Genomic DNA, 26,783 nt, shown 5'->3' with positions numbered 1-26,783 from the left:
GTATCAGAGAAATGAGCTGAAGCTGAAGTCCTTACTACTGCGTGTCATCTCTCTCTCTCTCCCCTAAGTTTCATGTCTATCTCTGCAGCTGTCGCTATCGAATAAAGCTTAACTTAAAAGTGTCAGAGAAAAATATGAAGACACCACATTTAAATTCACCCGTAGTCATGAATGTGTTGCACTTATTGTTCCTGAATTGTGACGTTTGAACTTCATTGTGCAGAATCTTATAATAGGACGTGCAGAGACATTCATCTGCTGAGGGAGGGAAGTTTTTCTGTGTTCACTCTAAATCCACAAGTGTGCACACACGAGCAGAGTTTTATGACAATGCAACAAGAATTCTAACACTGAGATTAAAACTGAAAAACAGGAGACATCCTGTTCATCAGTTAAACTTTTGAAATGAGCATTATTATTACATGTAAGGGAGGGGTAATTGCTTTTTTTTTTCTGGGAAAATGTCAAACATCATTTTTATGAGACACGTCTGCAGGGAATCGTAACGTCTTTTAATTTGTTGTTTCTGCTTCTATCACTGGGTGGTGCACTTTTATGGATCAAAGGGAAAAAGGCAGGATTTAACACTTTTTATTCCTTTAATGAGGTTAATACAGATTTAGGACCGGTCACAGACCCTGCTTGGCCAGTCTCCACAGGAGGGGCAGCGGTCCAAGCCCACTGCGTGCTTGTGGAGAGGAGCAAACAATGGAACACATCATTCAATCAGCTTGACCTCTCCAAAGACAAAAAAAAAACAGAGGATCAGACACCCTCCATACAGCAGCATTCACTAAATAAATACATGTTGTTAAATGATCTGGATGTGGCTGTGATTTAGGTGTGATAAAAGTCAAAATAAATCAGTTTAGTACTAAAATATGTTAGATGTTAGATGTATAATTCAAGTTTGCCAGATGATGGTAGAAAATTTAAATTTAAATGTGGCCTCGCTGGCATGCGGAGATGATGAGATGTCCAAACACCTGACAAGACTTCCACGATTTTTGGATAAATGTGTGTCAGTGTATCCAAAAAAAAACAGCTGTAAAATTCAACAGCTCGACAACAGACCTCAGGAGTTATTTCTACATTTCAGCCAGCTGGTCATTTAAGTTCAGATTCTCACAAAGGTCAGCGTGTAGAATGACCCCTGCTGAGGCTGGCTGACTTTGTTTTGAGAAGCCCACGAGCAGCTCGGACATGAAAAAGCTCCGTGGCCGCTTGCACCTTCACTCTGGACGGCAGAGGAGGAAGTTCCCTCCTAGCACATAACGTAAACTTGGCTCCAATAAAAGCATCCGTTGGCACCTCGGTGGACAACAGGAAATCTTCGTTTATCGAAAAACATCCCGTTGTTGGCCTCGGGGTGTATGACCCCTCTTGTTGTATGCCGGCAGAGCGTCATGTAGTAGCCGTGGTGGAGCCCCATATTTCAAGCTTTCAGTTTACTGAACAAAGCTGCCGTATCCTTAAGATAAACAACTAAGGCATAAAATGTGTATGTATATGTACTGGCTGCATTGGTTCTCTCTCAGGACCTCGTCTGCCTTTTGGTATGTATTGTTTAAAATCACTGTAGACTTAGTGTCTGACACTCCCATGTTCAGGGACCAGAACACCTAAAGTTAGAAGTAGCCGGAAAACCACAATGACGTCCATTCTAAGTGCTGATATAACTGTGACGGTGTGTTTTTCACCTGACGTACAGAATTATGAAATCTGTTTAATCTACCCAGTCAATGGGTTTTTATTACGTTTCCAGCAACAGATCCATTTCATTCACAGTGAGAGTTCAACACATTTACATTTCCACACACTATATCCTCACATACATATGGACTATATACCAGAGAATGGGTATATATATGGTTGGGTAAATACATGTTAAACAGCATAACATCATATTGCATTGCATCTGCTAGCAGATGTTTCTGATATCGGAGAATAACTGACTGAAGTTACATTTTGAGGATATTTGATACCACTTTGTTTACTTCTGTAGATGTGTAGATCAACATTAAAATACTAGAAATCACGGTGAGCTATCATGATACACAGTCTGTTTCACATTTCCATTAAAAATGCACATCTGGAGATGGAGAAATGCCGATAAGTCTGTGAGCGTGTACAGTACGAGGAGTACCTGAGGTCAAGTTTCTTTAAGTGGCTGGTAATAATACTTGGTACAATCAGTTTTAGGTCAAGGTGCATGTACATCTCATCAGTATCTTCACAGTATGTCTGTGACTGCTCTCCTAACACAAACACCGACAGCTAGTCTTCCCTGTGATGTTTATTTACGTCTTCCACATTCTGGCCCTCCGCAGGTTGAGATGATGCATTTCTGGCACTTGCCCTGTGGTTTCGCCTCGGACGGTGCTCTGAGAACCAGTTGGTGACGGTCATGGCCAAGCGGAGGAAACCCAGGCTGATGCAGTGCACCTCCGAGGTGATGGGGATGTCGGAAAAGAGGGCGTGGTCCCTGCACATGAGGGCATTGCTGCATTCAAAGTCTTTGACAATGTTGAGGATCTCCTGGCGCTCCGCCTGCCGCATCATCCCCCGAACGTTCAGCAGGGTGGAGACGTGCTTCTTCCTGTGGGGAGGAAGGATACGGGGAGGAAGGGGGGCAGACGGGTGTTAATGGAAATTGGGTCTGTTTGGTGTCGTCAAAGGCTGTCATGACTTTGAGTAACAGTCACATCTCTGTGAGTCATAGATCTTTTTCTGGGAATTAACAGAAATTTGGTGCCTCTGGTTGTGAAAAATCCTATTGACTGGTGCAAATACTTCCTCTTCGGTAATAATGCGGTCATAAATGTTTGAGCTATAAATACTCGTGCATTTCTCAGTCTGGAAGTCTGGTAGAAACAATGATCCATTAAATCTCCAGTTGGTGGATTAGTCTTGAAGTAACAAAGACTTTTCCACAATCTGGGGACCAAAATGTTAAAGATAGTTCGCTATTTTAATGACTTATGACTAACTTACAAAGCTTTAGTACATTTCTGTTCTTGGAAAAGCTCCAGGTTTCAAGGATTGACCCGTATGCCAACGTTTAGGCACAATCACGTGTGCATGAATGAGCTAAATGAAGCACCCAGAAAACTCAAGGAAGGCCGGTAGCCTTTGATCGCCTAAAATACCAGCAGGGGATGCCATGCAGTAAACAAAAGGGTTGAGTCAAGCAGTGAGTTAGCATGTCTCCAGGTCTGAAATACTATGTTTTGCTCTCCTCTTCCACACCTCTCCCTCTTTGATTCAAAGTGTGGCACCAGTCTGTCTCCTGCAGGGTGGCAGGAACAGGAAGTACTCGGCAGCAGCTTCCTGTCTGCTCCGCAGAGGGTTATGCGTCACACGAGGTCGTAGGTTGCCAACTGTCACTTGAGTCTTAATCTGTGCACAAACAGCCTGGGGCGACTGGGACTCCCCCCTTGAGGCCTCTCAGCCTCATCCATTCTCAAAACAGACCCGCACTGCTCTCCAAAAATAGCAAAGTTAATGTAGATATGTTTTCCGTGCCTCTTTTCCTTGTTTTGATCCATTGTGACAAAAAAGAAACAAAAAAACAAAAAAAAACATACGTAGTCTTACATTTTCCTCGCTCTGGCTAAGTGCCAAAAAAAGCACTGTGGATGTGTAGCAGTAAGCATAAAAGAATATAGGACCTTCGGGGGTACAGGGCCGAGAATCTGTTTTTCTAGACACTTCCTGGTTGCAGAAGAAATGTTCCAACACTCTTAGTTTGTTAAAGCTCTTACCGTATATCTGGAAACTCTTTCACCAGGACTGCAACTTCCATTTGGATGGAGGGAGTGTCCTCCAGGAGAATGATGTCAGCGAGGTGGCAGATGACGCTGTCCAACCAGGATGAACTTGATTCCTGAATGCAGACACAACAAAACTTCAAACTCATCATTCATCGTCATTCATCTTTGGGCTTTTCTTTGGATGCATTCACATTTTTTATCGCTGTTTATCCAAATGGCTTCTTCTTCCGTGTGTGTGTTTAACATGAGGCTGATTAATCCTTCTAAAGGCCAGAGGCCAAACACTGAAGTGATTTACGAAGCGAATAACAAAACTCCACCTCTGTTTTTCTAGGTCCTGTTTTTCCTCCAAGCCCTCAGGAAAAAGAAAGCAGAGTTCTTTGGCTTGGCATTCACTAAAAATAACGATGTCTTTTTTAGACAGCCATTAAAAACTCAACCTCCCACCCCCACAAGTTGCCAGTTTCCACGGACACTTCATCCCGCTCCTCGGCGAAAAAAGGCCATCAAGGCCATCCCAGAGCCACATCAAAGCCGGCCAGCTGACAGGAACAGGAAGTTCCTTCTGAACACAGCAGCTTCCTGTTGTCAGCCGAGGTGACGGACACTTGTTTGAACTCGCGCGCAGAGAGGGGGCAAATGCCACACTGTCAGGCCCAGTTGTTTTACACCCTCTTCCCCCCTCTGGCAAGTACTAACGTAAGCCCGGTTCATCCATCTCCATCTCACTGACGGCAGCCATTTTTCAGAGCTCACTGTATCAACACTGTCTGAGTTATTCCTGACCTAGGAAGTTCGAGGGTCAGGCTCCATTCACAGCCACCAGACTCTGCGTTCCCTGCGCCAACACCACTTAGTGTTTTGAAGAATCAGCATTTTGGAATTATTTATAATACTCAGGGTCTCCTGAAAAGTGATTATTTGGTCACGTTTTGGATGCTTTTGATGTCATTCTCCTTCTAGGGGTTCAAACTGTTTGTCACAATAAAGAGTATAATATCTTTAATGCCTGATTCAAGGACAGACTTACCAGATCCTTAAAGAGTCCTTTCAGCTGTTTGGCCTCATCTTGCAGGCGGAAGGCCATCCTCTTCCTCATCTTTGAGGATGTACAGATGACCCGTCCCCGCATGATGGATCGGACATACTCCACCAGGACTCGTCGGTGCACCTCGCCAACCAGCGTCTGTGAATCACAAAACGAAACCGGTTACATATAACCCAAACTTAAACATGTTGAACACCACCTGTTTGATCAAACAAACGTTACCTGATAAGGTGGAGAGTCCATCCTTCTGAACTTCTTGAAGTGTTGTTTGATGCAGGCTTCAATGGCCTCGAAGGCCTCCGTGTTGTTCAGCCACTTTCTCTTTATCAGTTTGTCAAAGAAAGGCTGGAAAAAAACAACAGACCAAGCTCGGATTAATACACAACACAAAGTACACCTGAATGTATGGCTGCTTTAAAAGATCTGAATACTTCTTTAACCACTAAACAGCTGTCATATTCCATGAATGGGAAACTGAAACACACACCAGACATTACTTTAATGGAAACTTCCAAATGTGTCACAGAGTATTTTCCACTTTGTTTTACTTTTGTATTGCATTGTCGTCATTAGATTTTTTTATTCCTACAGGAAATCGAATTTGATTGTTTTTTTTTTTCGGAAAACCCAGGAAGATATATCAAGAATCACTGAGTCATCTTATTAATGGGAAACCAACTTAGAGATCTCCTATGGGACTTGCTCATGACTTACTCACCCTGATATGCTCAAACAGTCTGTCGGTCAGCACCCTGACTGACTGGTTGATGATCCTGTCCAAGGAGGAGTTGGCTCTCTGTGCCGACTCCTCGCTGCTTTGTGGATCACACTGCCTGCAGCGCTCCACTAAGGATCTACAGGAGATAAGAAGCTGAACTTTCAGCGAACTAATGTAAAAAAAATATGAAAAGTTGAATAATGAATTGTTTATCTACCTGAGAGGAGGGCAACAGTTGACCAGAGCTATGGTCCTCGAAACATATCCGTCCCCTCTGTCTCCAAATTCAGCTTGAGTCTCATGAAACATTTCCACCTTCCTCTGGAAACTGGACACACAGTGAATTTATGAGAACCTACTGAATGCTAATACAATCTATAAATGAACAATCCTGTCCCGTCCTGTGCTAAAACACCAGGGCTTGCCCAAAAAGTCTTCAAGATATACTTGAATAAAAGATATACCAGCTCACCTGAAAAGACACCCTGTTCTTCAGGTTATAGATTTTGGTTAAAGCCAAGATTTTATGCCTCTGTGATCGTATACACTCACTTGTAGAGAAAGTCAGCCAGTCCAATTAGACTACAGCGAGCCACTCTCGCCCCTAGAAACTGGTTCACAGATGTAGATCTGTCCAAGTCCACCTTCACCCTCTGCAAGTGTGAAAGACATAAGCAATAAGACAGCTGCTATAAAAAAAGTAAATTTCCAAGAAGTTTTCCACTTTGTGATAACGTACCTGGATGACTGAGCGAGCCAGGTGAGACTGATACTCTTCTATGTGCAGAGTTTGGGCCCATCGCCTCTCCTCTTCATCCAGAATCTGAACCAACTCTGTTGTCACCTTCTCCTGAAGATTACAGCAAAAGAATTAAAATGTGTCTATCCAGATCTTTTGAGGAACAGCTGTGCCTAAAAATAAGTCCATTCTTACCCTGACAATGCTGATGCAGTCTTGTTCCAGCCTGTCCACTGTGTTTTGGGCCAGAATGGGTTCCAGTGGAGCATAGCTGATTGGTGTGGTTGTGCCGATGGTTCCGAGAACATCCCTGTTAGAAAATGACAAATCATTACGAAAGAAGTTTCTAATACAAGTTTGATATATCATTGTTGCACAGAAACATCCAGGTTTGTGGTCTGATAAGCACCCTACCTGTTGTAGATGTTGTAGAACCAGTCGAGTAGTGAGTAGACGTCTGTGATCTGCAGTGGGCCGCTGGTAATTGTTCGAAGACGTTTGGCCACGGCTCGATGGTAACTTTCCACATACACTTGGAAGGCAGCAAACTCCTCTGGGTAAATGGATACAGCATTCCTCCTTGCTGCATCCAGGTCATCCACCATCCGACTCCTCAGGCGCTCGAGGTATGAGGCCAGCTGGCCCGCCTGAGTGTCCACCTGATGTGGCAGGCTCCAGTCTGCAGCCTCCGCCACAGCCTGCCTCCACTTTGCCTTCAGTCGTCGGGGGCGCTGACTGGGATGGACGTGGATTTGGGGGCTCTCTCGCTCTGGCTTGATCTCCTCTCTCAGGGCCCAGGCAGCATCAGCATGCTCCTCCTGTTGGATCACCAGCACCACCAGCCCAAGGTTGGGACCAGCACTGGGCTGTCTGAGGGACTCACGCACTACATCCCACATCTCCCTCTGCAGGGCCTCATACAGGAGCTCCACATCCTTTGCCTTTCGTCGGCTCGAGTCCAATGTTGCATTGGAGCTGAGAGATTCATCATTCAAGGATGAGGATGATAAGGGGATCATGCCAGGAGGGGTGCTGGGGCAAAGGTTCGGAGTAAGGTTGGGAGGAGTCGGCAGGTGAGATAGCAGCTCACACTCTCGCTCCAGCTCCTGAATGTGTGTGTCAGCCAGGAGAAGATCCCTATGGTTGACCAACTGTAGAATCTCCAATACTGTGGGGAGCAAGAGGAGAAATGGTGTCTACTTTCATCCGCAAGAGTCACAAAATGGTTGACCAGCAAATCAGGAAAGGGTATATGTGTTTTTATGGTTATTGGGTAGTTGTGCGTATGCCTGACTGACAAACTGGGTTATTTGTTGCTCATTCTGCACACTTTTCTATTCCTAGCGAGGTTCCCTGTGGAGTGTGAACAGTAGCTTGGTTGAACGTCTATCTAAAGGAACCTGGTGTTGGAGGAAGTACAGTCATTTCCTGATTTCACAGTCTGGTGGTGATTGAACCCAGTGACTCGGTGATCTGGGGACCTTTCAGCATCATGAGAGAGTTGTCTAGGATTGGGAGGAAGTACAGCTGAAGCTTGAGGACCAACGTTCTCCACAGTAAGGTAAACATCTCGCAAAAGACGGATTTTTCTAGGTCAGTTGATAAGAAAAGGACCTGGAGTTTGTTTGTTTTTTTACACCTGATCGTTACCTGAGAGGGGCTCTCTGGTTTTCACCACCGGCTCCTCCTCGTCTGTTTCCTCCTCGGCCTCTTGGGACGCCTTGTCTGACATGGATTCCCTCTTCAGCTTGCCCAGACTGACCATCCTGAGGAAGGAGGACCGCCTGGAAGCCTCCGCCTCGGGTTCTGTGAACAGGTTTCCGCAGGGCAGGCTTTCTCGGCGCTCCTCCTTACGTCGACCTGTAAAGCTGTATGGTAAACACAGCAGCAACAAAGAACACGAATGAGACAAAATGCATTATCGGACTACATTGCTTACATATTTAGAGATGTATCAATTGGAGGAACAATTATGAAGCTTTGTATTGTACTGTACAATGTGACTGAGTAGCAGCTATGTTTGGAATGCCACATATTCACGCATCTGTTAAACTGTGCTGCTGTAAGCATGACGGCCTCGGTTAAAAATAGTCCCATTCAATGAGCACAGCAAGTACATAACACTGAAAAACAAGAGGTTTCCGTTGATCAACATGTTGCTATAGCATGTTACATAACTCCTCAGGAAATATTATATTACAGACCAGCAGCAGTAACAGTGTGTCCTCTGGGATTTACTCAGCTGTTCCAAAAGGCCTCGACTCGAACAGTTTTTCCATGACTGTATTGTTTAAAAATTCTCTTGTAACTGATTTCTTAAAATGTGCTTTTGTAACTAGGGACGATTTATTTTTATTTATTTGACTTCATTCGGTGGATGGATGGATTGTAGTAGAGCCCTTAAAGAAAGGTGTCATTCTTTTGGTTTATGAAGTTCTTAATAATACTACTCTTAATCAAAGATATCATACTTTTCAAGATTCATCCACAACTGCTGAAGCATTTAAAAAACACAATCTAAATTCTTCATAATTTAATGATACAACATCTAAAATCTTCTAACATTTGAACTCTTCTTCCTCCCCACCCCTCCTCACCGGAGCAGGGTCATAATTCCTTCGGAGCCCCTGCGTATTCCTTTCCTTTTCTCCCTCTCTGGTGGGAGAGTGTTTGAGTCTCCAGGGCTGTAATTCGGAGAGTTGTTCCCCCATACATTGCGTCCCGAAATGCGGAGACCCTTCCCCAGTTTTCCAAGGGTTTTGAGGGGTGACACTCCACAGATCCGCTCCAGGGTTCCCTTAAGAGGCCTCCCTTTTGGATTCCCTGCCCCATGTCTTTCTGCGTTTACCTCATTTTCCTCCTCTTCACCATCTCGAGTGGATCTGAGCTGGAGGTTACCCCTGACACCGCCCCCCATGATGAGGCCCGTGTCACCTCCATTCCTCTCGTCGTCATCCAGGTCCACATCCTCAAAGGGGTTCAGGTTCTTGTTCAGATCCGACAGGTCATTCAGTTTCAGGTCATTGAGATCATTCAAGTCCCTGAGGTCCAAGTCCAGCCGGGGCAGGATGAGTTCACCGTTCACTCTGGGGAACTCGTGGCAGCTTTTGGACCTTCCCGGGAGCTTCTTCAGGATGGGCATGGTTGCACTTGAGATTTTAATAAACTGAAACATGAGAACAATGTTAGCTTTAATCAAAATATTCAAATAACACTATCTAGTAATTTAAAATTGGGGTAAAACACAACCCATACAAGGCAGCAGTGATATCATAAAGAATTAATAGCCAGGATATCTTGCATAATACATGATAAAACCCTGTACAACACACGACTCTTTCCTCCCAGTGCATAGGTCGACAATGTGTGACTCAAAATTGAACTTGTGAAATGTAGAAAAAGTGTTTTTTGGCCGTACATCAGCCATCGGACAGTTTATATAACTCGAAACAAAAACATCCTTTCTCATGCTGGTTATGCAATACACTTCGCTAAGCAAAAAGGAAATATGTATTCAAAATATTACTGCGTTTACACGTGCTGAACGACGACCTTGTATAAATATTTTACAATCCATAAAACAAATAATTATGTTCGGTGGGTTAAGAAAGGTTAAACTGCAACCGACACAGTGGAAACAGGAGAATTATACAAAGACAAATGTTCACAAATGTTCAGGTTTTTGGACATTTTACTGTAAATGAAACATATACATATTTAAATACATTTAATTTGAGTCCAACTTTAAGAGTAAAGAAGATTTTCTCAGAACTCTAAACTAACTTTTGTTGTTTTCACAAGCCTATATATGCATTTAAATGTTTTTTTGTGGTAAAAACCAACAAAATCCACATTCATTGTTCTGTCCTTTCCTAATTTCAGTTATCAGGCTAAGCTTATATGACTATCAGTACTAGCAGAGCCAAATCAAGTGGCGTTTTTACCACGAAAACTTCTTCTTTGTGTTACTATCCACTGCAGCGCAGCAAGGAAACGCTGAGACACAGAGAGGAAATTTTGCACTTTGCATTGTTACTGCTGAAGGAACCAATAAAGTCGTATCAATAAAGTATATCTGGACATATCCTTTATGTATTTAACGTGGGTCTTCAACACCTGTACTTGCATATTATCCAAAGATCATTTGTACCATAGTTTTCTCATTTTCTCAAAGTTTTTTTTTAAATCTGATCCAGTAGAGTTGTAAATTAGCAGGAACATAATTGTTCTCTAATTGTACAAAATAAACAACATCCATTTTCTTTGTCCATGGCAGTGTTGTGTTTTTTTCTCAACACTGTAGTTGCACACCTGAAAGTTTCCTTGCTGCTGTCCTCTGAGCAACTCCACACTAGATAGTGGGAAAAAACTGTTTTTAATGCACTGGAATCAAAATGATGACTATGTGGTAATAAGTTGGTTTCTATGGTGAAATCGTGGAGCATTGGGATTTGAATAATTTCATGTAGAGGCAAAAAAAAAATCCAATGCCAAATGGAAATCATCAGTTTGACTTTTTTGCCTATTTGTGGTCTATATGTTAAAACAAAAAATGTTTGTTTGCAGTAGTTATAAGAGCAAACTCTCCAAACTTTGATATCAGCACTGATTCTTTCAGCTTTCATCCAGTTTGTCTTTGTGGCATGGATGTGTAATTCTTACTGTTTGTTTTTCTTTGTCTGAACATTATGTTCAAACTTTGTGTGTAATGCTGCAGCTACTCAAAAACTTCTCTTTTAATGTCCAGAAGAGTGGAGAACAGGAAAACATCTGCAAACGGCTGTAAAGGAGTTTACGATCAAGGCAAGAAACAATAGATGATATGACGAGAGCAGACATCATTAAGGATCTTCGTACAATAGGTCAAATCTAATCTTGTGAGATAAAGTCAAATCACTGTTTTAAACCTTTTTCAAGAAAACAATAAGTGTGGAGAAAGAAAAAAAAAGTCTTCTACAGTGAAACATTTGATGACACTGAAAACAGTTCATTCTACGGACCCAAATAAAAATTAATTAAAGCACCAGACTCCAAACAGTGTCTGTGAATGCAGATAAAGAGACTCACCTGATGAGATTGCCTTGCAGTGTTTCAGTACAATGTCATCCTGGAGTGTGCTGGCTTTGCAGGCTGCCAGGCTGTGGAGTGTGTGCATGTGTGTGTGTGACTGATGAGTGTGAGAGCGTGTCCGAAAGTACTCGGCGACTCAAGAGAGCAATGTGGCTGCCTGTGGTTTCCTGACGGGCTCTATTGTGGTGGAAGGTGATATGTTTTCCTGAGGAAAGGCCCGTCCCGTCCTTTCTCCCCCTCCTACGCCACAGACCCTCCAACCCCCCCAACACCCTTGGGACACTTCTAATTACACTAATTGCATTAACTGTACAGTGAAGGAGGACAGAGCATTCCTCTGCAGTATTTTATGTTTTTATCAACTCTGCACTCTCTTCATGTGTTTGCATGCACGTGTGGTACGTGTGCAATCTTGCTGTGTCTGATTTCTGTTGAAAATAAATTATGAGGATGATTCAGTGTCCGTGGCCTTGAATCCAAATTCCATTCATACACCATCAGCCGTGTAATTTTCCCCTGCGGAATATTTTAAGTGGACTGACCCGAGCTGAAATGACAGTCAACACTGACAACATATTGTCTTTGCTTTACAGCAAGAGCTTCAAGGTCAAAGTAGACATGACAGAGCTCAAATGTCACACAAGGAACAGATCAGTCAGGAGAAACAGCTGGAGTGCAATTCTTTAGAAAATATCCGAGCAAAGCAGCACGTCAACAAGGTAAGAAACACTTTTATTAAACATTTCCTGCATTTACTGTGGCTCCCTCCTGCCACCTAGTGCAAAGTCTGGTGTAGGACAAGAGGCAGTGCCCCACTGGTGACAGGGTCAACTACTATTTAGTTTTGTTGCTGGTGTGATAAGTAGACTTTTCACCATTTCAGCTGTTCCTGTCCTAAGAAGCGCCACCCTCTGACCTTTGTGGAGTCAGATCCGGGTTTGTTTGGGGTAAATAACCTGAACTCTGGTTATTTTGGAGTTTTTGTACTGAGCTGTACTTTCAGGATTACCATGGTCCACTGCTGTTGTGCGTCTATGTGTGCTAAACCCAGTTAACAGGTGGATGGGCTGTAGAAATGTTGCTGTCAAGACCTACGGTTTGCTAATTATCGATAGGGTTTGTACCACATGGACAGGGTGGTGTACTTCTGGTGACCTTCTCCCCTTCACTGCATGTGGTGGTGTGCTATTTTAACTAACTGTGGCTTTCGCATGGTTTTGTAGTGTTTAGTCTGTGTGCATGTGAGGTGGTGTTTAGGTATCCTGGTAGCACTCACGTAACCTTCTAGATATCTGATATCTAGAAGGTTACATGAGCGCTACCAGATTCTCTCTGCATTATTCTGTACCACTACTTCTGGGGAAGCGTGTCCACCTTTAGTTTTCCTGGGGCTTCTAACCTCAGGTGGCTTAGTCCAAGTTTAAGGCCCACAAGCCTCACTACTTTGTCCTGGTCACACATATATTATTTTATGTGCTGTATTTCTTACTTACTGTACTTCTTTCTCTGTATGTGTGCCATTTATGTAAATATAGTGATTTGCATTGTCGTGCATCTCTCCTGCAAAAGTTGTGGAAAAAAACATTGGAAGTGGACACTGGACACAGAGATATTCTAGTGACCCATGCTCCTCTCGATTTTAAGATACCAAACAATATTGACAGAAAACGAAGATTATCACTGTTCCGTAAACTGAAGCATATGAGCAACAAAGACAAAACAGATATTCCACGTATTCTAAGTTCACCTGAGCCTTAAAACCAGCACACACTACAGCATAATATAGAAGATAAAACACGCGCCCACATTGAAAGAAATTATTTTATTAGCAATTCCTGCAGAGAGCTGGTGTCTCTTTGCAGGAAAGTAGAAAATGTATTAACAATACATCTCGAAAAACAAAAGGAGGTGTTGAATGAGAGTGAGATATTAAAAAGAAGCTACTGTGTGTAAGAAATGCAACAGGATTATTTCCAGTGTTACATCATGCTGCTATGCTGAATCCACCTGAATTTCCTGTAACCATGACAATAAATAACATCATAATTTAACAGATGTTAAATAAGAGCATCTAATCTAGCAGTTTTAGAAAAAATTTTAAAAGTGGTGCGGCTAAAATGTGTTTCGGACACGTGTTTGGTGGAAGGTGGAAAGTACTGCAACTGTGACTCAGATAGTGAAGTCTTAACATCCACCCCTGGGTGATCTGTCTGTGATGTTGGATGCATATCAGGATGTTATTTTAAAATTAGAAACTGTGTATTCTATCCGACTTCATCAGTTAGTGTCAGAAGTGTGTGTGTGTGTGTGTGTGTGTGTGTGTGTGTGTGTTGGAGAGTCATAATAACTGTAAGAACAAGGTGGTGGCACATTTTTCCAGTCGAAGTCACATGTTTTGGTCTCCTGGGGATCCTGAGTGATGTGATTACTGACTATTTGTGTTAAGTGAGATCCTGAGAGTGAAGCTCTTACTCTTAGATACATTTCTATCTCATGTCTTGGCCGATTACCCAGGAGATGTGTCACACAAATAGTTGCTTTTTAAGTGGGTGGTTAAAAGGAATAATTTTAGATTTTTGGGACATGTGCTTATTTGCTGTCTTGCAGAGTTAAATGAGGAGACTGCTCGCACTCTCATCTGTCCATTAAATATGAGGCTACGGCCAACAACCATCAGATTAGCTCAGCATGAAGACTGGAAGCAGGAGAAATCATCTGTCCAAAGGTAATATAATCTGCCTACTTAACATCGTCAATCGTCACAAAAACTAAATGACATGTTGTTGTTGCTGTGCAGCCTGATTCTTAATCAAGAGGAGTGACTTCCTGTAGTCTTGTTGTGTTCATGGTTCAGCTTGGTGGATTTCCAACGTCTTTATGCAAAGCTAAGCAAATTGCCCCCTGGTTGTAGCATATTATTTAGTGCCCTGTTCCCAAAAGTTGGTACTCAGAGAAAAGGACAAAATGTGATGATGTGCAAAACTTTAAAATCCCAGATTAAATTGAAAACATCACAAATACGACTTATCGAATGTTGAAACTGAGAAATGTGATTGTTTTTGTGAAGTCCAATTAATCTCATTAGCTGTGAGTTGTTCCACCAGTTTGTTTTCTTTTAGCATTTCACAACTTTTCCAGAAAGTTTATTGCCACTGACCCAACTTTTCTGAAACATGTTGCTGGAATCAAATTCAAATTTCTCGGTTTCAAGATCTGATAAGTTGTGATATTTCTATTTACATACAGTGTTGCAACTTGAAACAGGGTTGTGATGTACAGATTTTTTTTTTTAAGTGATATTGATCTACTGATCTAACTCAACTAACTTTAAAAGCCGACAAAACTACATTTAAAGTAAAACTTTTTTTTTCTTGTCTGTGTATAAATGCATATGTGTGTGTGTGTGTGTGTGTGTGTGTGTGTGTGTGTGTGTGTGTGTGTGCCTTGGTTGGAGGGGTTTTCACAGGGTCTGGTTTTGGCCTCTGGTGTGTTGCAAGTGTTGGTGTGGGTGGTTGAACTGGTAGGGCTCATGGCGGTAGTGGCTGTGGCAGACGACCGGATGCTCGACGCCTTCAGTCTGTAGCTCTTTCTCCTTGTGAACTCCTTCCAGCTTTCCCACCAGCTCTCTGATGAAGGTCTGAGGAGGAGCACAGCCAGTGTCACATGATGCAGAGATAAAATTATATACAGTGTATATATATACTCACAAGTGTTTTGTGAGTATAACCACAATCTGTTATTTGACAAGTATTTTTCAGTAGCAATGAATATTTACAACATCATCTCTGATTCCCAAAAGCTTGTCAAACATCCACGCTGAGCTTGACATTTAGCAGATATGCAGTTTGTTAGCCCGGCTGCCTGGACTGTGAGCGCAGACCATAAAGGGACCACAGAGGGGTGTTTGTATCACAGTTTTTATTTTTTGGGACCACTGGGTTGTTGTTGGACTAGTCAGTAATATTAGCTGGCGGCTATGTCTTGTGTTGTTGACCTTGTTGATGTTTGGTTGTTTTTTTACACGTGTACAACTGTCCATATTTCCCACAGTGGGATTACACCCTGAGGACACTAAATCCAAAACCAATACCAGTTCCTACACAAGGTTGCTTTAAATACTGTTACAAGATTTATAAGAGATGATAATCAAATTTAATCAGGGTAAAAATCAAAACATTTTTAGCTGTTAAAGAGAGAGAGATACTTTATATGGAAACATGAGAATGAGGTCGCCGACAGTAACCCTGCTGTCAGTTTCGTCTATTTGCACCATTAAAAAAACAACTGGATAAAAATTCCAGCCAAGTGAAATGATTAAAGCAATATCCTCGCAGCTCTAATCAGAATAAAACAAACAGAAATTAAGAGTGAAGCAGCAGAAATAGTGCCAAACACGTGTGGCGTTCAGTGTGTTTCACGGTCGCATGTCCATAGATGGAAAAAGTCCTTGGAGAGATCCCAGGAGGAAGACCCAAAGACCGCCGAGGAGGAGCTTCCTACTAAAGCTCCTGCTATGACTGTATGTGTGGTGTGAATTCTCATTAGTCAAAATAACTCACTGGAAATGCTAAATACGTTATCAGAATATGAAAGCACACGCCAGACGTTACTTTCTTTGTGCATGGCATTCGGTTCACCCCTTCCACTGCTCACTGTGTATAAAGATGAGTCAGTATACAGATGGTGCGCTCTGTGACAGCCCCCTTCTACCAAACACTGACTTTAAGCACGTGTGTGACACTGGATTTATGTGTCTTTGCTTTGTTTTACGACATTAAAGTTATTTTCAGCATTGACTGTGCCTGTGTCAAAGCCTCACAGTAAGTACTGAACGTGTTTTAACTCAGGTCTCATGCTGTGGTATGTTTCGTAGAAACCTGATTCAGCTCTTAGAAAGTTTTTCAAGTTTCATGTTCAAATAAGGCTTCATCAGTTTGTGATAGACAAATCAAATGAGTATCTTCTCTCTTTGTATTCCTGCCTGTGTAGACATGGACATATTGTTTTTAAGACCGATCCTTGACACTGAAATAAAGGAAAGCAGCAGCTACTCTTTTGCCTGTGTTTGCATCTCTGACCAGGCCACAGCGAGGCCTTCGTTTGAGTCCAGAAGGACTCATTGTTTCAGCTTTAAAATGAAAAGAAAAGGCAGAAGAGCACAGAGAGGCTTTGTTGGGGCGTATGGAGTGACAATGGGTGAGACGAGGTCTCAGAAGCTGCAGCTTCGGTTTCACTGCATGTGACCAGTGTGTGTGTGTGTGTGTGTATTTACATGAATACAACGTGGGCATTATCATGACTAATCTATGTTTCAAGTTAAAACATACCAGTGTGTTGTTCTTGCAATTTTGAAGCAGCTTCTGTCAAAAAAACAAAGGTATTGTGTTATGTCATGTAACCAGCCACTCAATCATATGTTCATTTATTAATTTGTGTGTGTGTGTGCGTTCAGGCAGGTTGTGTTACCTGTAAGCTTTTGACTCGCTCCTCGTCATTAGGCAGGTCAATCAAGTCATCAATGTTCACCTCATCTGGCATGTCACCTTCCTGAAGTAAACATGGACACACAGATGCAATCTTAAAGTCATCATGCAGAGCGTGGACACACATTTATCATCTGATTCAACCACTTTAAACCCTCCTACAGTTTTATCCTATTGTCCTATTTATTCCAAGCCTTCACTGAGGCACACATCACATCACACTTGACTGGAGACTAAAGTTTTCGTAACTACATCATCACTTAAATGTGTAAAACATGTTAATTCAACCTAACATATCTGGTATTCTTCAAATTAAAGGAATGAATCAAGAAGAATTTATTGATTTATCTGATCTATTGTAAAAAAGATAACGTCTGCAGCCGTGCAACAACAAACGCTTCACTGTCGATCCAGTGATGTTGACAAAACTTCATAAAACAATAGAGAGAGAACTAATAATCCGACCTGAAAAACTGGATCAGGGGATTTTCTTTTTTCTACTTAGCAGATTTTTGGCATGCTTTTACATAAGGGTGGAGGAGGGTATGATACATTCTGCATGTGTGCATTGATTAGTGACAAACCATTGCTCGCACAATATAATATTTTCTGTTTCAGGAGCAACTGAAGACTTTGGGGTTCAGCCTGCACACATTTGTGTGTCCATCATTTGTACGTTTGGACTCAGGCAGCTGAATAGTGACAATGTTCACGTAAGACTGTAACAGTGGCTTCTTCTTGTCGGAACAAACAGCCATTGTACCAGCTGAAGGGAACAGTCCCACCCGCTCATCCACACCACTGCACTGCACTGCAAGTATAATTAGGAGTCCAACTCTGCAGCCCACCTCACCAGCTGCAGGGTGGGAGTTCAGGGTTTCGTCAATACAGTAAAACACAGAATGTGATATTTTGTGATATTATAAGAACGGTTGTTGTAATTGATAGATATTGTACTGTGTGATATTTTATTTTAATCTCATGCTGTTGCACATTTAGTCAAGAGTTTTGGATACAAGGACAAAGTTAATATGTCAGCTCTTGCATCAGATCTGCATGCATTGCATTGCTTTCCGTTTCCTTCCAGTCAACATGTTTGGCTTTCCTCCTCTCCTCTCCTCCATATTTCCTCATGAGAGCTCCTGAACTCTTAACAGCAGCCTCAGCAAACCAGATGCACAGTGTTTACCTCCTCCGGGGACCTTCAGCAACACTTCTCCTCCTCTATAATCGCCTTTTCCCTTTTTCTCATCATTCATTCCTTCCCTCCGTTCTTCACTGCCCATGTAAGGCAGAAAAGCCTTGGACAGATACACATCTTTAGGAGGGGAGGACAGCAGTGGACTTAACATTAACAGGATGATTGGCCTTGTAAGGAGAACCTCTCAGCTCCACATGTCACATGTCTTTGCTCAGATGTCAACTTTATTGTAAATATTTGAAACTTTCTGCCTCGTTTTCTGTGTTTAACTGCAGGAAGACACATTTTTAAAAATGTCTTTAATCTTTAATTTTGATGTCTATTTTCTCATTATATTACAATATACTTTAAAAAAGCAGCCCAGCTTTATTCTCTGAGTGCAGCTTTCTCTCACCCACCTGACCCAGGTACAGCTGGTCCAGGCTGTCTTCGATCCACTTCTCCACGTCCAGCCGTTTCTGCAGCTCTTTCCTGTTGTACTTCACGGTGACCCGCACATGTCTCTTCGGGATGTTACAAACATAATCCGGAGACAAATCCGATGAATGAACGTCGTCTTTTTTCTCAAATCTCCTGCCGGTCCGGTCGGCTGCCATTTCTGGTCTGGGACTGGTCTGACTAGTTCATCTCGTCTTTTTCAAGAGATGCGCGGTGGGAGGCGACGACGGCGCAGGCTGCAGGAGAGTTTAAATACAGGGCATCTATTCAAATACTATTTCCATGCCTTGAATCACATTCACTTGTAAACTTGAGGCCTGTCTTATCTAATCAAAGTTTTTATTCAAGTTACAGAAAAAAACATTCTTAAACAACTTGTAGGATAATATTATTCCAAAAATGGGCATGTGTAGCTCTAGATTCAGGACAGGAAATCAAACTAATTAAAGAGATGTGTCAGCTGATTGCTGATGATGTTACAGACCCAAACAGTTTACCAGATAAATACACAATCCTCTGCACAGCATGGAAACAACTGCAGCTCTTTAAAGCTTTCCATGCACTGTTCAATGTCACGTAAAGACAGAGGATGACTTTATGTTTGCTTTTATGTATGTGCTGTTCTATATCAGTCTGTAAATCAGAATTTCATTGTGTGTTTTTGTGGGAAGCTACAGTGTCGTTGCTGTATTTGATCACCATCTGCTGATCCCAGCATTAAATACTTTTCACAGTATACAGATGGGACTATGGTATGTGCAACCAGAGTCAGTTTAGTGCACATGACAGGAAATGGAAAACAAAGCCTGCCATGAAATGCAGCATACATTTGGTGCCAATATATATATGAGTTAGATAGGTCTGACAACAGAACAGCCAATGGGGGATTTGTTTATTGTATTTTATTTTATAAAGCAGCAAGAAAAATATTTAATATCTTAAAAACAAGAGTATTTGATAGAGAGAACATGTCCTTTAATTGTGACTTGTCTATCAGTCTATAGGCATGTAGACGACCACATTACATTTTCATTATAGGTGATATTCTGAAACAGAAGGCTATTGTTTCGACCTATATGAGTAACTTATATACAGTTAACCCAAATAAAATACCAACCGGGTCACTGTATACTTCCCACTTAAGCTTGAAATTAGTCGATTGTGTGTGGGGTGTTTCTGTTTTCTAGAGTTCTACTGGGATCTATAGAGGTTTATTTGCACTGATTGTAACTGTTGTGAAACAATCACATTGACTAGTCTCTCTCCCTCTCTCTCAAACATACAGATTTTGCAGCAAAGACTGAACCCAGACTCCGGTGTAGAAGATGGTACATGAAATAAACCATGCTGCGCTCGTGGAGGTTCAGGTGTCTTTGTTCTGGCAACCCACATGAGTTTTGAATTTGGACTGCAGTACTTATTTTAACCACGAGCTGTCAGTGTTACACATTTTACATCATGCTCCTTTAATTACTTTGGCTTGCCTTTGACATACTTTCCAATTAGAGATCAGTAGACTCTGTTTGAACTCCATTGGCTGACCATAAAATTCTTCAGTCTGCATAACGGGAAGTCTTCTTCTCTCTTTATTTGTGAATACATTCCACACGATCCGTGAAGGCCTAAAAATATCAAATATTATCTGGTTCCAGCTTCTCAAATGTGACGATGTGTTTCAGCTTTTTTAGGCAACTGATTGAACCAAAACAAGCAACTTAAATGAACCAATTAAAACAGCCATAAAGCACCGGAGACACAGACAAATTGATTTCAATCAGACTTTGAGCTTTGATGCAAACCTTTTATTCCACATCACAATCATAACACGATGAAGTTAAATAATATGAATGAAAAACATGTAACGTAACACAAACTTTGGCATGAACACAAAATGGCACATGAAAGAACGGTGTGATCAATAGTATATAAACTATATATATAAATTACAGTAATGGCTGTCCTTGTGTCATAAAACACACATTTACTTTATATCCCTGCACTGAATATCTTTGGGACATTTCACACAGCCTTCACAGCCAATAAAACATCCAGGTACAACATCAATCGTCGGTCTTCATTCACCATCATATAAATATATATCTACATCTGTGACAATCAAAGTGAAGCCATAAACTTAAGTTTTCAAATAAATAAATAATATAAAGAATAAAAAAAATGATGGTACTCACAATAAGGAAATAATGACCAAAGGAAGATTGAAAAGCAAAACAAAAGTTTTGTGTTTAAAATAATGAGAAACAATTTTTTAAAAAGTGAACATATTAAAAACAAAAACCCAGTAAAACATATTTTTGGGCAGGTTTTCCAAAAGTGGTCAGAGTTAAATGACTTCCTGTATTTGGTTTGTGTTGTAGGTCCTGTGAGAAGTGGATCGTATTATTTGTTTCTTTGGGTCTTAAACGTGGAAGAGCTTTGCCCCATATACTCTTTCAATAATCTTTGTAAATCATTTTCATCGTCACAATAGTTCATTTGTCGCTATTCTGTTTCTTGTGTTTACACTTTTAGCAGTATGCTATCTTCAGCCTGAGCAGAGACATTTCCAGCTCATGGATTTGCTCGTCTATTCACTGTGCATGAAGAGAGAGGAGCAACAAGTGCTAATATTCTTCTACGCCTTTGTGAATGTTTTCTTCCCTGCTTTATCTCAGCCCTGCCCCAGAGCCCAGGCCGGCCTCGTCCCTCCACATGAAGTCCTGACGCTCTCCTCTGGCCAGGCCGCCCTCCACGGGGTTGTGTCTGTACCCAGATCTTCCGTCGGGGCAGAGGGTGAGGCTGAGGCGAGCCGTGCTGTTGCTGATCTTGAACATGCCATTAGGACTGAGGAAGGCTTCTCTTTCGCTTCCTCCCAGGTTGTTGACCGTCTCCAAGTCATTGTAGACTGCAGTGTCGCTCAGCTGCTTCCTTCCCTGCATTCTCCTCCTCCTCCTTAAGAAGATAATACCCGCCACCAGAACCAGCACCAGGACAGCCAGAATGCAGGAGACAGTGAGGGTAGCAGAAGAAGGCTGGGAGGTTTGGCGCAAAGCAGGCTTGAAACTTGGCTGAAGTGTGAACTCACAGCTCGGGCCCATGAAGCCCTTAGGGCACTGGCATACAGGCCCGGTGAAGTGGGTAAAGCAGGTGCCACCGTTCTGGCATGGACGTTCGCCACAGGCGTCTGAGCGCACGCTGCAGTTCTTGCCAGTGTACCCCAAGGTGCAAGAGCAGGTGTAGTCATTCACGCCATCTTGGCAGGTTCCAGCATTCTGGCATGGGGTTGAGGCGCAGTCGTCAATGTTGATCTGGCAGTTGGCACCGGTGAAGCCTGCCTGACAGCGGCACAAGACGCTCTGGCCGAGATCCAGACACTCACCACCTGCAGAAGGAAGAAACGTTCTGTTCAGCATCCAAGAGATCGGGGACGACTACTCGTTTACAGGAGTGTTAATGAGATGACATGAAGCATTCTCTTTGGTTTAAGTTGCTGCAAGTGCATTAATGCAAGATTGTTGACTAATATTTATTCATGGAAACGATTTTATATTCAGCCAAGCAACTGCTGATCTGCACTTTGGCCACAAGATGTCACCAGATGGGAGGTTTCTTCTGCTCGCTCACCATTCAGACACGGCCTATTGCTGCAGCGGTCCAGCTTCTTCTCACAGTTGGAGCCGGTGTAGCTGGGAGGGCAACGGCAGGTGTAGCCTCCGGTCATCGTCTCCACACAGGTACCACCATTGAAGCAGGGACCATCTGCGCACGTCATGGCGATGATCTCGCAGTTCTTTCCATAAAAACCTTGCGGGCAGGTGCATGAGTAGTCGTTCTCCAGGTCCTGTGGACAGAGGAAGAAAAGCCTTCATGTTAGGGAGGTAATATCAACACAAAGTTGTTTTTATGACTATTTTAGTGCACCTTTATACTTACATTACAGCTGCCTCCGTTCTTGCAGGGGTTGCTGTCACACTCGTTGGTTTCCAGCTCACAGTTGGTTCCTCCGAAGCCGGGTCGGCAGGTGCAGGTGTAGCTGCCCTGGCCCGTGTTGGTGCAGGTTGCACCGTTGGCACAGGGCTTGTGGTTGGTGCAGTAGTTGAGGTCCTGGTCACAGAAGAGGCCCCCCCATCCCTCCTGACAGTTACACTGCCATGGCTGGCCGCACGTCCCGTGGAGGCAGCCAGGGTAGCGAACGCATTCATTACAGGAGGGGCCCTGCCAGCCCATGCGGCATGTACAGCCCCCTGGGGCCTCGCAGTAGCCGTGCTTCTCGCTGCAGTCCGCCGAGCAGATGGCTGTGGGAGGGGAGGGGAGGGTGTTTGATTACAATGGGCACGCCTTCGCACACATCTCTCTCACACACACACACATGTACAGGGCCCCCAGTCTGACCCCAGCCCTGTTCCAGACTTCACTGTTGGTTAAGTATTAAGCCAAGCAGCTGGTAGGCACACTGCCGGAGAGAAATGCTTTCTTTTATCTCCTCACACACACACACACACACACACACACACACACACACACACACGGATCACCTTGAAAAATGTGTGTGTGTAATGGGGGGCCACGGCTCTTTCTCTCATTGTAACAGAGAACAAAAGGCAGATGGAAGACCACAGACTGTCTTGCAAAAGAGTAAAACACTACACTACGGGACATCGCTCCAATAAAGGAAATACACTGCGTGCTCTGAAAGGAGTCCAGTCCGCAGTGTTTGTGAGGGAGATCAAATATCAAATATCAACCACAAGCTGAGCACTAAGAGACAAATCACCTTTTTATCCATTAACCTTAACAAAACCTAAATCTAACCCTTCAACTCATGGGAGAAAAAAATGTTTGAGTTTGCAAATTTTCAGGCTACTGTACATTTACTTACACAAAAGTATGTCTACATAATGTTTGGTAAAATTTTGTCTTTGGAAACTCTTAATTATGAGGCCATCCTCTTAATTTCTGAAGGTTAAATCGTGTCTTTTATTTGTTCATTCTGCTGTTTTTATTCAGGAATTTTACAGTTTGTAACTTTATTTTGAAAGGTTAGATGAAGTTTGTTGCATTTTTATAATTTGAGATATTACATGTTCTCCAAATAAATATGATATCAATATATTTTTGATATATAAGACTACAAAATATGAATTAAATTCAAGTTCATGGGCCACATACAACCCAATTTGGGCTCAAATGTTCTGGACTAGTAAAACCATTTTGCATAACAACACCTCCAAACTTTGTCCTTTTTACAATTATTAACTATTCATTTAAAAAACATGTTAAACAGCCTTAAGAAGTGCAATTAGTCGACATTATGTCTCAGTGTTTTCACATTTAGTCAGTCTACTGCCATTAAATGTACATGTATACTAGGGAAGTTCAGTTATCGCTTGCTCCCTCTACAGGCTGAACACTGAACTTCATCCAAGCACCACAAGTGCCTTGCTTGGTGGCGCACAGGTAATCTTTAACAAACACTCACGCTCAGAGCAGTAGTTTCCCTTCCAGCCCTCCAGGCAGATGCGGTTGCCCTCCTCGTCGCAGGTGTAGTGGCCCAGCGTGTCGTCTCTCGGCCTGCAGTAGTCAGCGCAGCCGTCTCCAAAGTAGTACTCGTCGCAGAATACATGGTAGGAGTAGCGCAGCTCGCTCTGCTCGCCGAAGTGCACGTCCTGGGACCAGTCCTCACCGATGGCGAGTCTCCTCCTGGTCGCCAGGCGGCTCACAAGGTTGTTTTGGTTGTCTGTAGGGGGGGAAATTATGTGTTTAAATAAAGTACAGCTGCAAAGCAGTGAAGCTGGTAAAGTTTTAGTGTCATCAGTGATTTCTAGAAAGAAGAAATAAAACAACCTACCTGTGTATTCAGTTGGAGATTCCGCGTTCCAGGCTTCAATGATCAACGAAAAAGTTCCCTGGAACAGGTAAAAACGCGTTTAGTGTTTGGCAGATTTTACGCAGCCATTTGACATTGTTAAGTTTAATGACAGATCAACAACTCTGTTATCACTTGTGTAAATGATTATTCACTTACCGGCCACTTGAAGTGGAAAGGCACCCTGATGGGAGCGCTGCTAGAAATCGACGTGTGATCGGCTCTGATGACGTTTGTGTGTCCGGTTCCGAAGGTGCACGGCGGCTCCGCGGAGATCACATCCTCCGGGTGTTTAAGGCAAATCCTGAAAAATATGTGACAGTCCCTGTGTCTTCTACAGATGCGCTGCGCCGTGTGGAATGAATGAATCTTCAGCTCGAACACACCAGAGGACAAAACCTGCAAAGACAGAAAGAAAGGTGACATCAGACGCGCTGTGCGTAAAGACATTTTGGAGGATGTTATTTCAGCACAAACGTAAACCAACTTACAACATGAACTAAGGCCAAAGCCAAGAGGTATCTCAGGTGTAGATGTGCCATTTCTTCTCAGAGTTTGCTCTCCAACTTCACTTAGATATCCGCATTCGTCGAGTTCAGTAATATTCCCAAAATATGTTTGAAAAAAAAAGTCAAAAAAGTTTCATCACTTTGTCTCCTTGATCCCTGTAGTGTCTCTTAAATCCTTGTCTTCTTCCTGGTCGTCTTCCCCTTCTTCGTCCTAAACTCGACACTTGTTTTGGTTCTGGTGTGTGAAGATGCTGAGTGCTTTTATACCCCTGAAGCTGCGCGTCACAAGCAAAGAGGTGGAGCCGGATCAGACCTCAGGGGAACAGTGCGACACAGGGGGGGCTGCTTGGGGATTTAGGGAACCCACACTACACCTGGACTGCTGCCTTCATAGGAATATGCATAAGAAGCTGGCGTGAGGCTGATATGGTTGAGATTATTGCGTGAAGCTTAACCATCCAGAAAAGTGAAAACTGGTGTGGGTGATGGAAGTGAATCCAAAAATGCGCAGAAAATGTCCAATGTGAAACATTTAACATCAGTCTGTCTGAAGTTTAAGATGCCAAACTGAAGAAACATTTTAAATTATAAGGAGCAATGTGTTTGGAAAACATGTGACTAAAATATTAAAACAAAGTTATCCAGATTATCCAGATGACACTGACGTTTTATTTCACCAAACATGCGCGTCAACCATCAACTTTAACACTTCAACACTTCCAGACTCAAAGATCATTGTTTATAAAGTTTTTTTTTCTTTGTCAAACTTCAAAAAGATCATAAGGAAGCGGGAAGATTAGCGCGTGGCCTTTCTTTTCTTTACATCCAACATTATAATTGCTCTGACGCGTGCGCGCTGACAAAGAGTGGGCAGGTCCCGGATAAGACGCATTGTGAGTCTGGCTGCTATTCAGACCTCTTGTCCTCTTGAAGGGTGAGAGAGGGGGGAGGAAAGAAAGAAAGGGGGAGATGTTGCTCGTGTGTGTGTGTGTGTGAAGAAAGAAAGGGGGAGATGTTGCTCGTGTGTGTGTGTGTGTGTGTGTGTGTGTGCGTGGGGTTCCTGCAGAGTTTGGACTATCATGTTGCTTTTGTCTGGGCCTCATGCGAACAGCTGTATGGTAATCAACGGCACATGGTCGACCGTGTGGGGCTATTGTGTCCCCATAGCGTCCACCCCACCCCAGCACACACACACACACACACACACACACACACACACACACACTAACCGCCACCCCCCCTTATTAATTGGTCGGCAGTCGGTTCCAGCACCTGTCGCTGGCAGGGCAGGGATGTAGTGGAGTGTAAACACACCTAAACTGTTATTTACACACTGCAGAGCTGATTCAACCGTCAACACTGATAAAACCACGTCTGAATAACAAGCAGCCAACACGTGAATGTTGCACGAGTCTGAAAAATAAGTTTACTGACAACATGAACGTGTGTTTGCTCGTTTTCTTCATGGTAATCGTCGCCTGGAGGTGAGTTGAACCACTTGTGTATCCCAACACTGATTGATCAGATACATAAAGATAAATAATCACTAACTGATATAAAAAGTTATATAAAGATTTCCATGAAACAGTTTGTTAATAACCTCACACTGCGTGTGTGTTAGGTTATGTGTCTGTGTCTGTGATGGTAGGTTGATGGGGGGTGGGGTGTTTTATTGATATTATAATGAGGAACGAGGACGCGTGCCTGAAGTGGCCCCCTTCTATAACCCGGCACGCTTCTCTGCAGGACAACAAGAAAACACACAAGTAAAATGGCAGCAGTGTTGTTCTGCTTTCTGTTTACTGACAGCTCACAAACAAAGTGACACCAAGAGGTCAACTCTACCACCATTTCTGCAAGTCACCCAAAGTAGAGACTACACTAGAGCTATGATGAGGTTTATCACACAATCCATTTAATAATAAATCAACCACAGACATG

At 42.9% G+C, this 26,783-nt stretch overlaps 3 protein-coding genes across 5 annotated transcripts; all 3 read right to left on the bottom strand.

Annotated features, from left to right (window-relative positions):
• Positions 1-580: 580 nt before the first annotated feature.
• exoc3l2a (exocyst complex component 3-like 2a) lies at positions 581-12,030 on the bottom strand. Of its 2 annotated transcripts, XM_027273489.1 has the most exons (13): positions 11,346-12,030; positions 8,876-9,444; positions 7,929-8,146; positions 6,693-7,446; positions 6,474-6,588; positions 6,279-6,389; positions 6,092-6,192; positions 5,757-5,867; positions 5,540-5,675; positions 5,044-5,166; positions 4,804-4,959; positions 3,765-3,886; positions 581-2,599 (listed from the first exon to the last, which is right to left on the bottom strand). In XM_027273489.1, the coding sequence occupies exons 2-13, from the start codon at positions 9,418-9,420 to the stop codon at positions 2,278-2,280; spliced, it is 2,814 nt and encodes a 937-aa protein (XP_027129290.1). In that variant the 5' UTR covers positions 9,421-9,444; positions 11,346-12,030; the 3' UTR covers positions 581-2,277. The 2 variants fall into 2 exon arrangements, with proteins under 2 accessions (XP_027129290.1, XP_027129289.1); XM_027273488.1 differs by lacking the exon at positions 11,346-12,030 and having other exon boundaries at positions 8,876-10,348.
• Positions 12,031-13,151: 1,121 nt separating this feature from the next.
• ppp1r14aa (protein phosphatase 1, regulatory (inhibitor) subunit 14Aa) lies at positions 13,152-18,800 on the bottom strand. Of its 2 annotated transcripts, XR_003461456.1 has the most exons (5): positions 18,431-18,799; positions 16,815-16,895; positions 16,676-16,708; positions 14,742-14,985; positions 13,152-13,677 (listed from the first exon to the last, which is right to left on the bottom strand). XR_003461456.1 is itself a non-coding variant. In XM_027273487.1 (4 exons), exons 1-4 carry the CDS (start codon positions 18,626-18,628, stop codon positions 14,809-14,811), a joined length of 489 nt encoding a protein of 162 aa, XP_027129288.1. In that variant the 5' UTR covers positions 18,629-18,800; the 3' UTR covers positions 14,741-14,808. The 2 variants fall into 2 exon arrangements, 1 of the variants encoding a protein (XP_027129288.1); XM_027273487.1 differs by lacking the exon at positions 13,152-13,677 and having other exon boundaries at positions 14,741-14,985; positions 18,431-18,800.
• Positions 18,801-20,270: 1,470 nt separating this feature from the next.
• dlb (deltaB) lies at positions 20,271-25,114 on the bottom strand. The gene is made up of 7 exons (XM_027273248.1): positions 24,825-25,114; positions 24,493-24,732; positions 24,316-24,373; positions 23,947-24,204; positions 22,401-22,762; positions 22,092-22,308; positions 20,271-21,849 (listed from the first exon to the last, which is right to left on the bottom strand). Exons 1-7 carry the CDS (start codon positions 24,873-24,875, stop codon positions 21,134-21,136), a joined length of 1,902 nt encoding a protein of 633 aa, XP_027129049.1. The 5' UTR covers positions 24,876-25,114; the 3' UTR covers positions 20,271-21,133.
• Between the last annotated feature and the right edge of the window lie 1,669 nt (positions 25,115-26,783).

The sequence above is a fragment of the Larimichthys crocea genome, chromosome XXII (assembly GCF_000972845.2).
Source record: "Larimichthys crocea isolate SSNF chromosome XXII, L_crocea_2.0, whole genome shotgun sequence".
In the NCBI taxonomy this organism is placed as follows: Eukaryota; Metazoa; Chordata; class Actinopteri; family Sciaenidae; genus Larimichthys; species Larimichthys crocea.
This window is presented reverse-complemented; position numbering and strand designations above follow the sequence as displayed.

Excerpts from the sequence above, each read along its gene's own strand:
- exoc3l2a (XM_027273488.1), bottom strand. The coding sequence starts at position 9,453 with ATGTTTCAGTTTATTAAAATCTCAAGTGCAACCATGCCCATCCTGAAG. Across the intron at positions 6,589-6,692 it reads TTCTACAACATCTACAACAG|GGATGTTCTCGGAACCATCG; the intron begins GTAGGGTGCTTA and ends ATTTTCTAACAG. Across the intron at positions 6,193-6,278 it reads TGGCTCGCTCAGTCATCCAG|AGGGTGAAGGTGGACTTGGA; the intron begins GTACGTTATCAC and ends TCACACTTGCAG.
- ppp1r14aa (XM_027273487.1), bottom strand. The coding sequence starts at position 18,628 with ATGGCAGCCGACCGGACCGGCAGGAGATTTGAGAAAAAAGACGACGTT. Across the intron at positions 16,709-16,814 it reads AGCGAGTCAAAAGCTTACAG|AAGCTGCTTCAAAATTGCAA; the intron begins GTAACACAACCT and ends TTTTTTTGACAG. Across the intron at positions 14,986-16,675 it reads ATTGCAAGAACAACACACTG|ACCTTCATCAGAGAGCTGGT; the intron begins GTATGTTTTAAC and ends GCTCCTCCTCAG.
- dlb (XM_027273248.1), bottom strand. The coding sequence starts at position 24,875 with ATGGCACATCTACACCTGAGATACCTCTTGGCTTTGGCCTTAGTTCAT. Across the intron at positions 24,733-24,824 it reads CTTTGGCCTTAGTTCATGTT|GTTTTGTCCTCTGGTGTGTT; the intron begins GTAAGTTGGTTT and ends CTGTCTTTGCAG. Across the intron at positions 21,850-22,091 it reads CAATAGGCCGTGTCTGAATG|GTGGTGAGTGTCTGGATCTC; the intron begins GTGAGCGAGCAG and ends TTCCTTCTGCAG.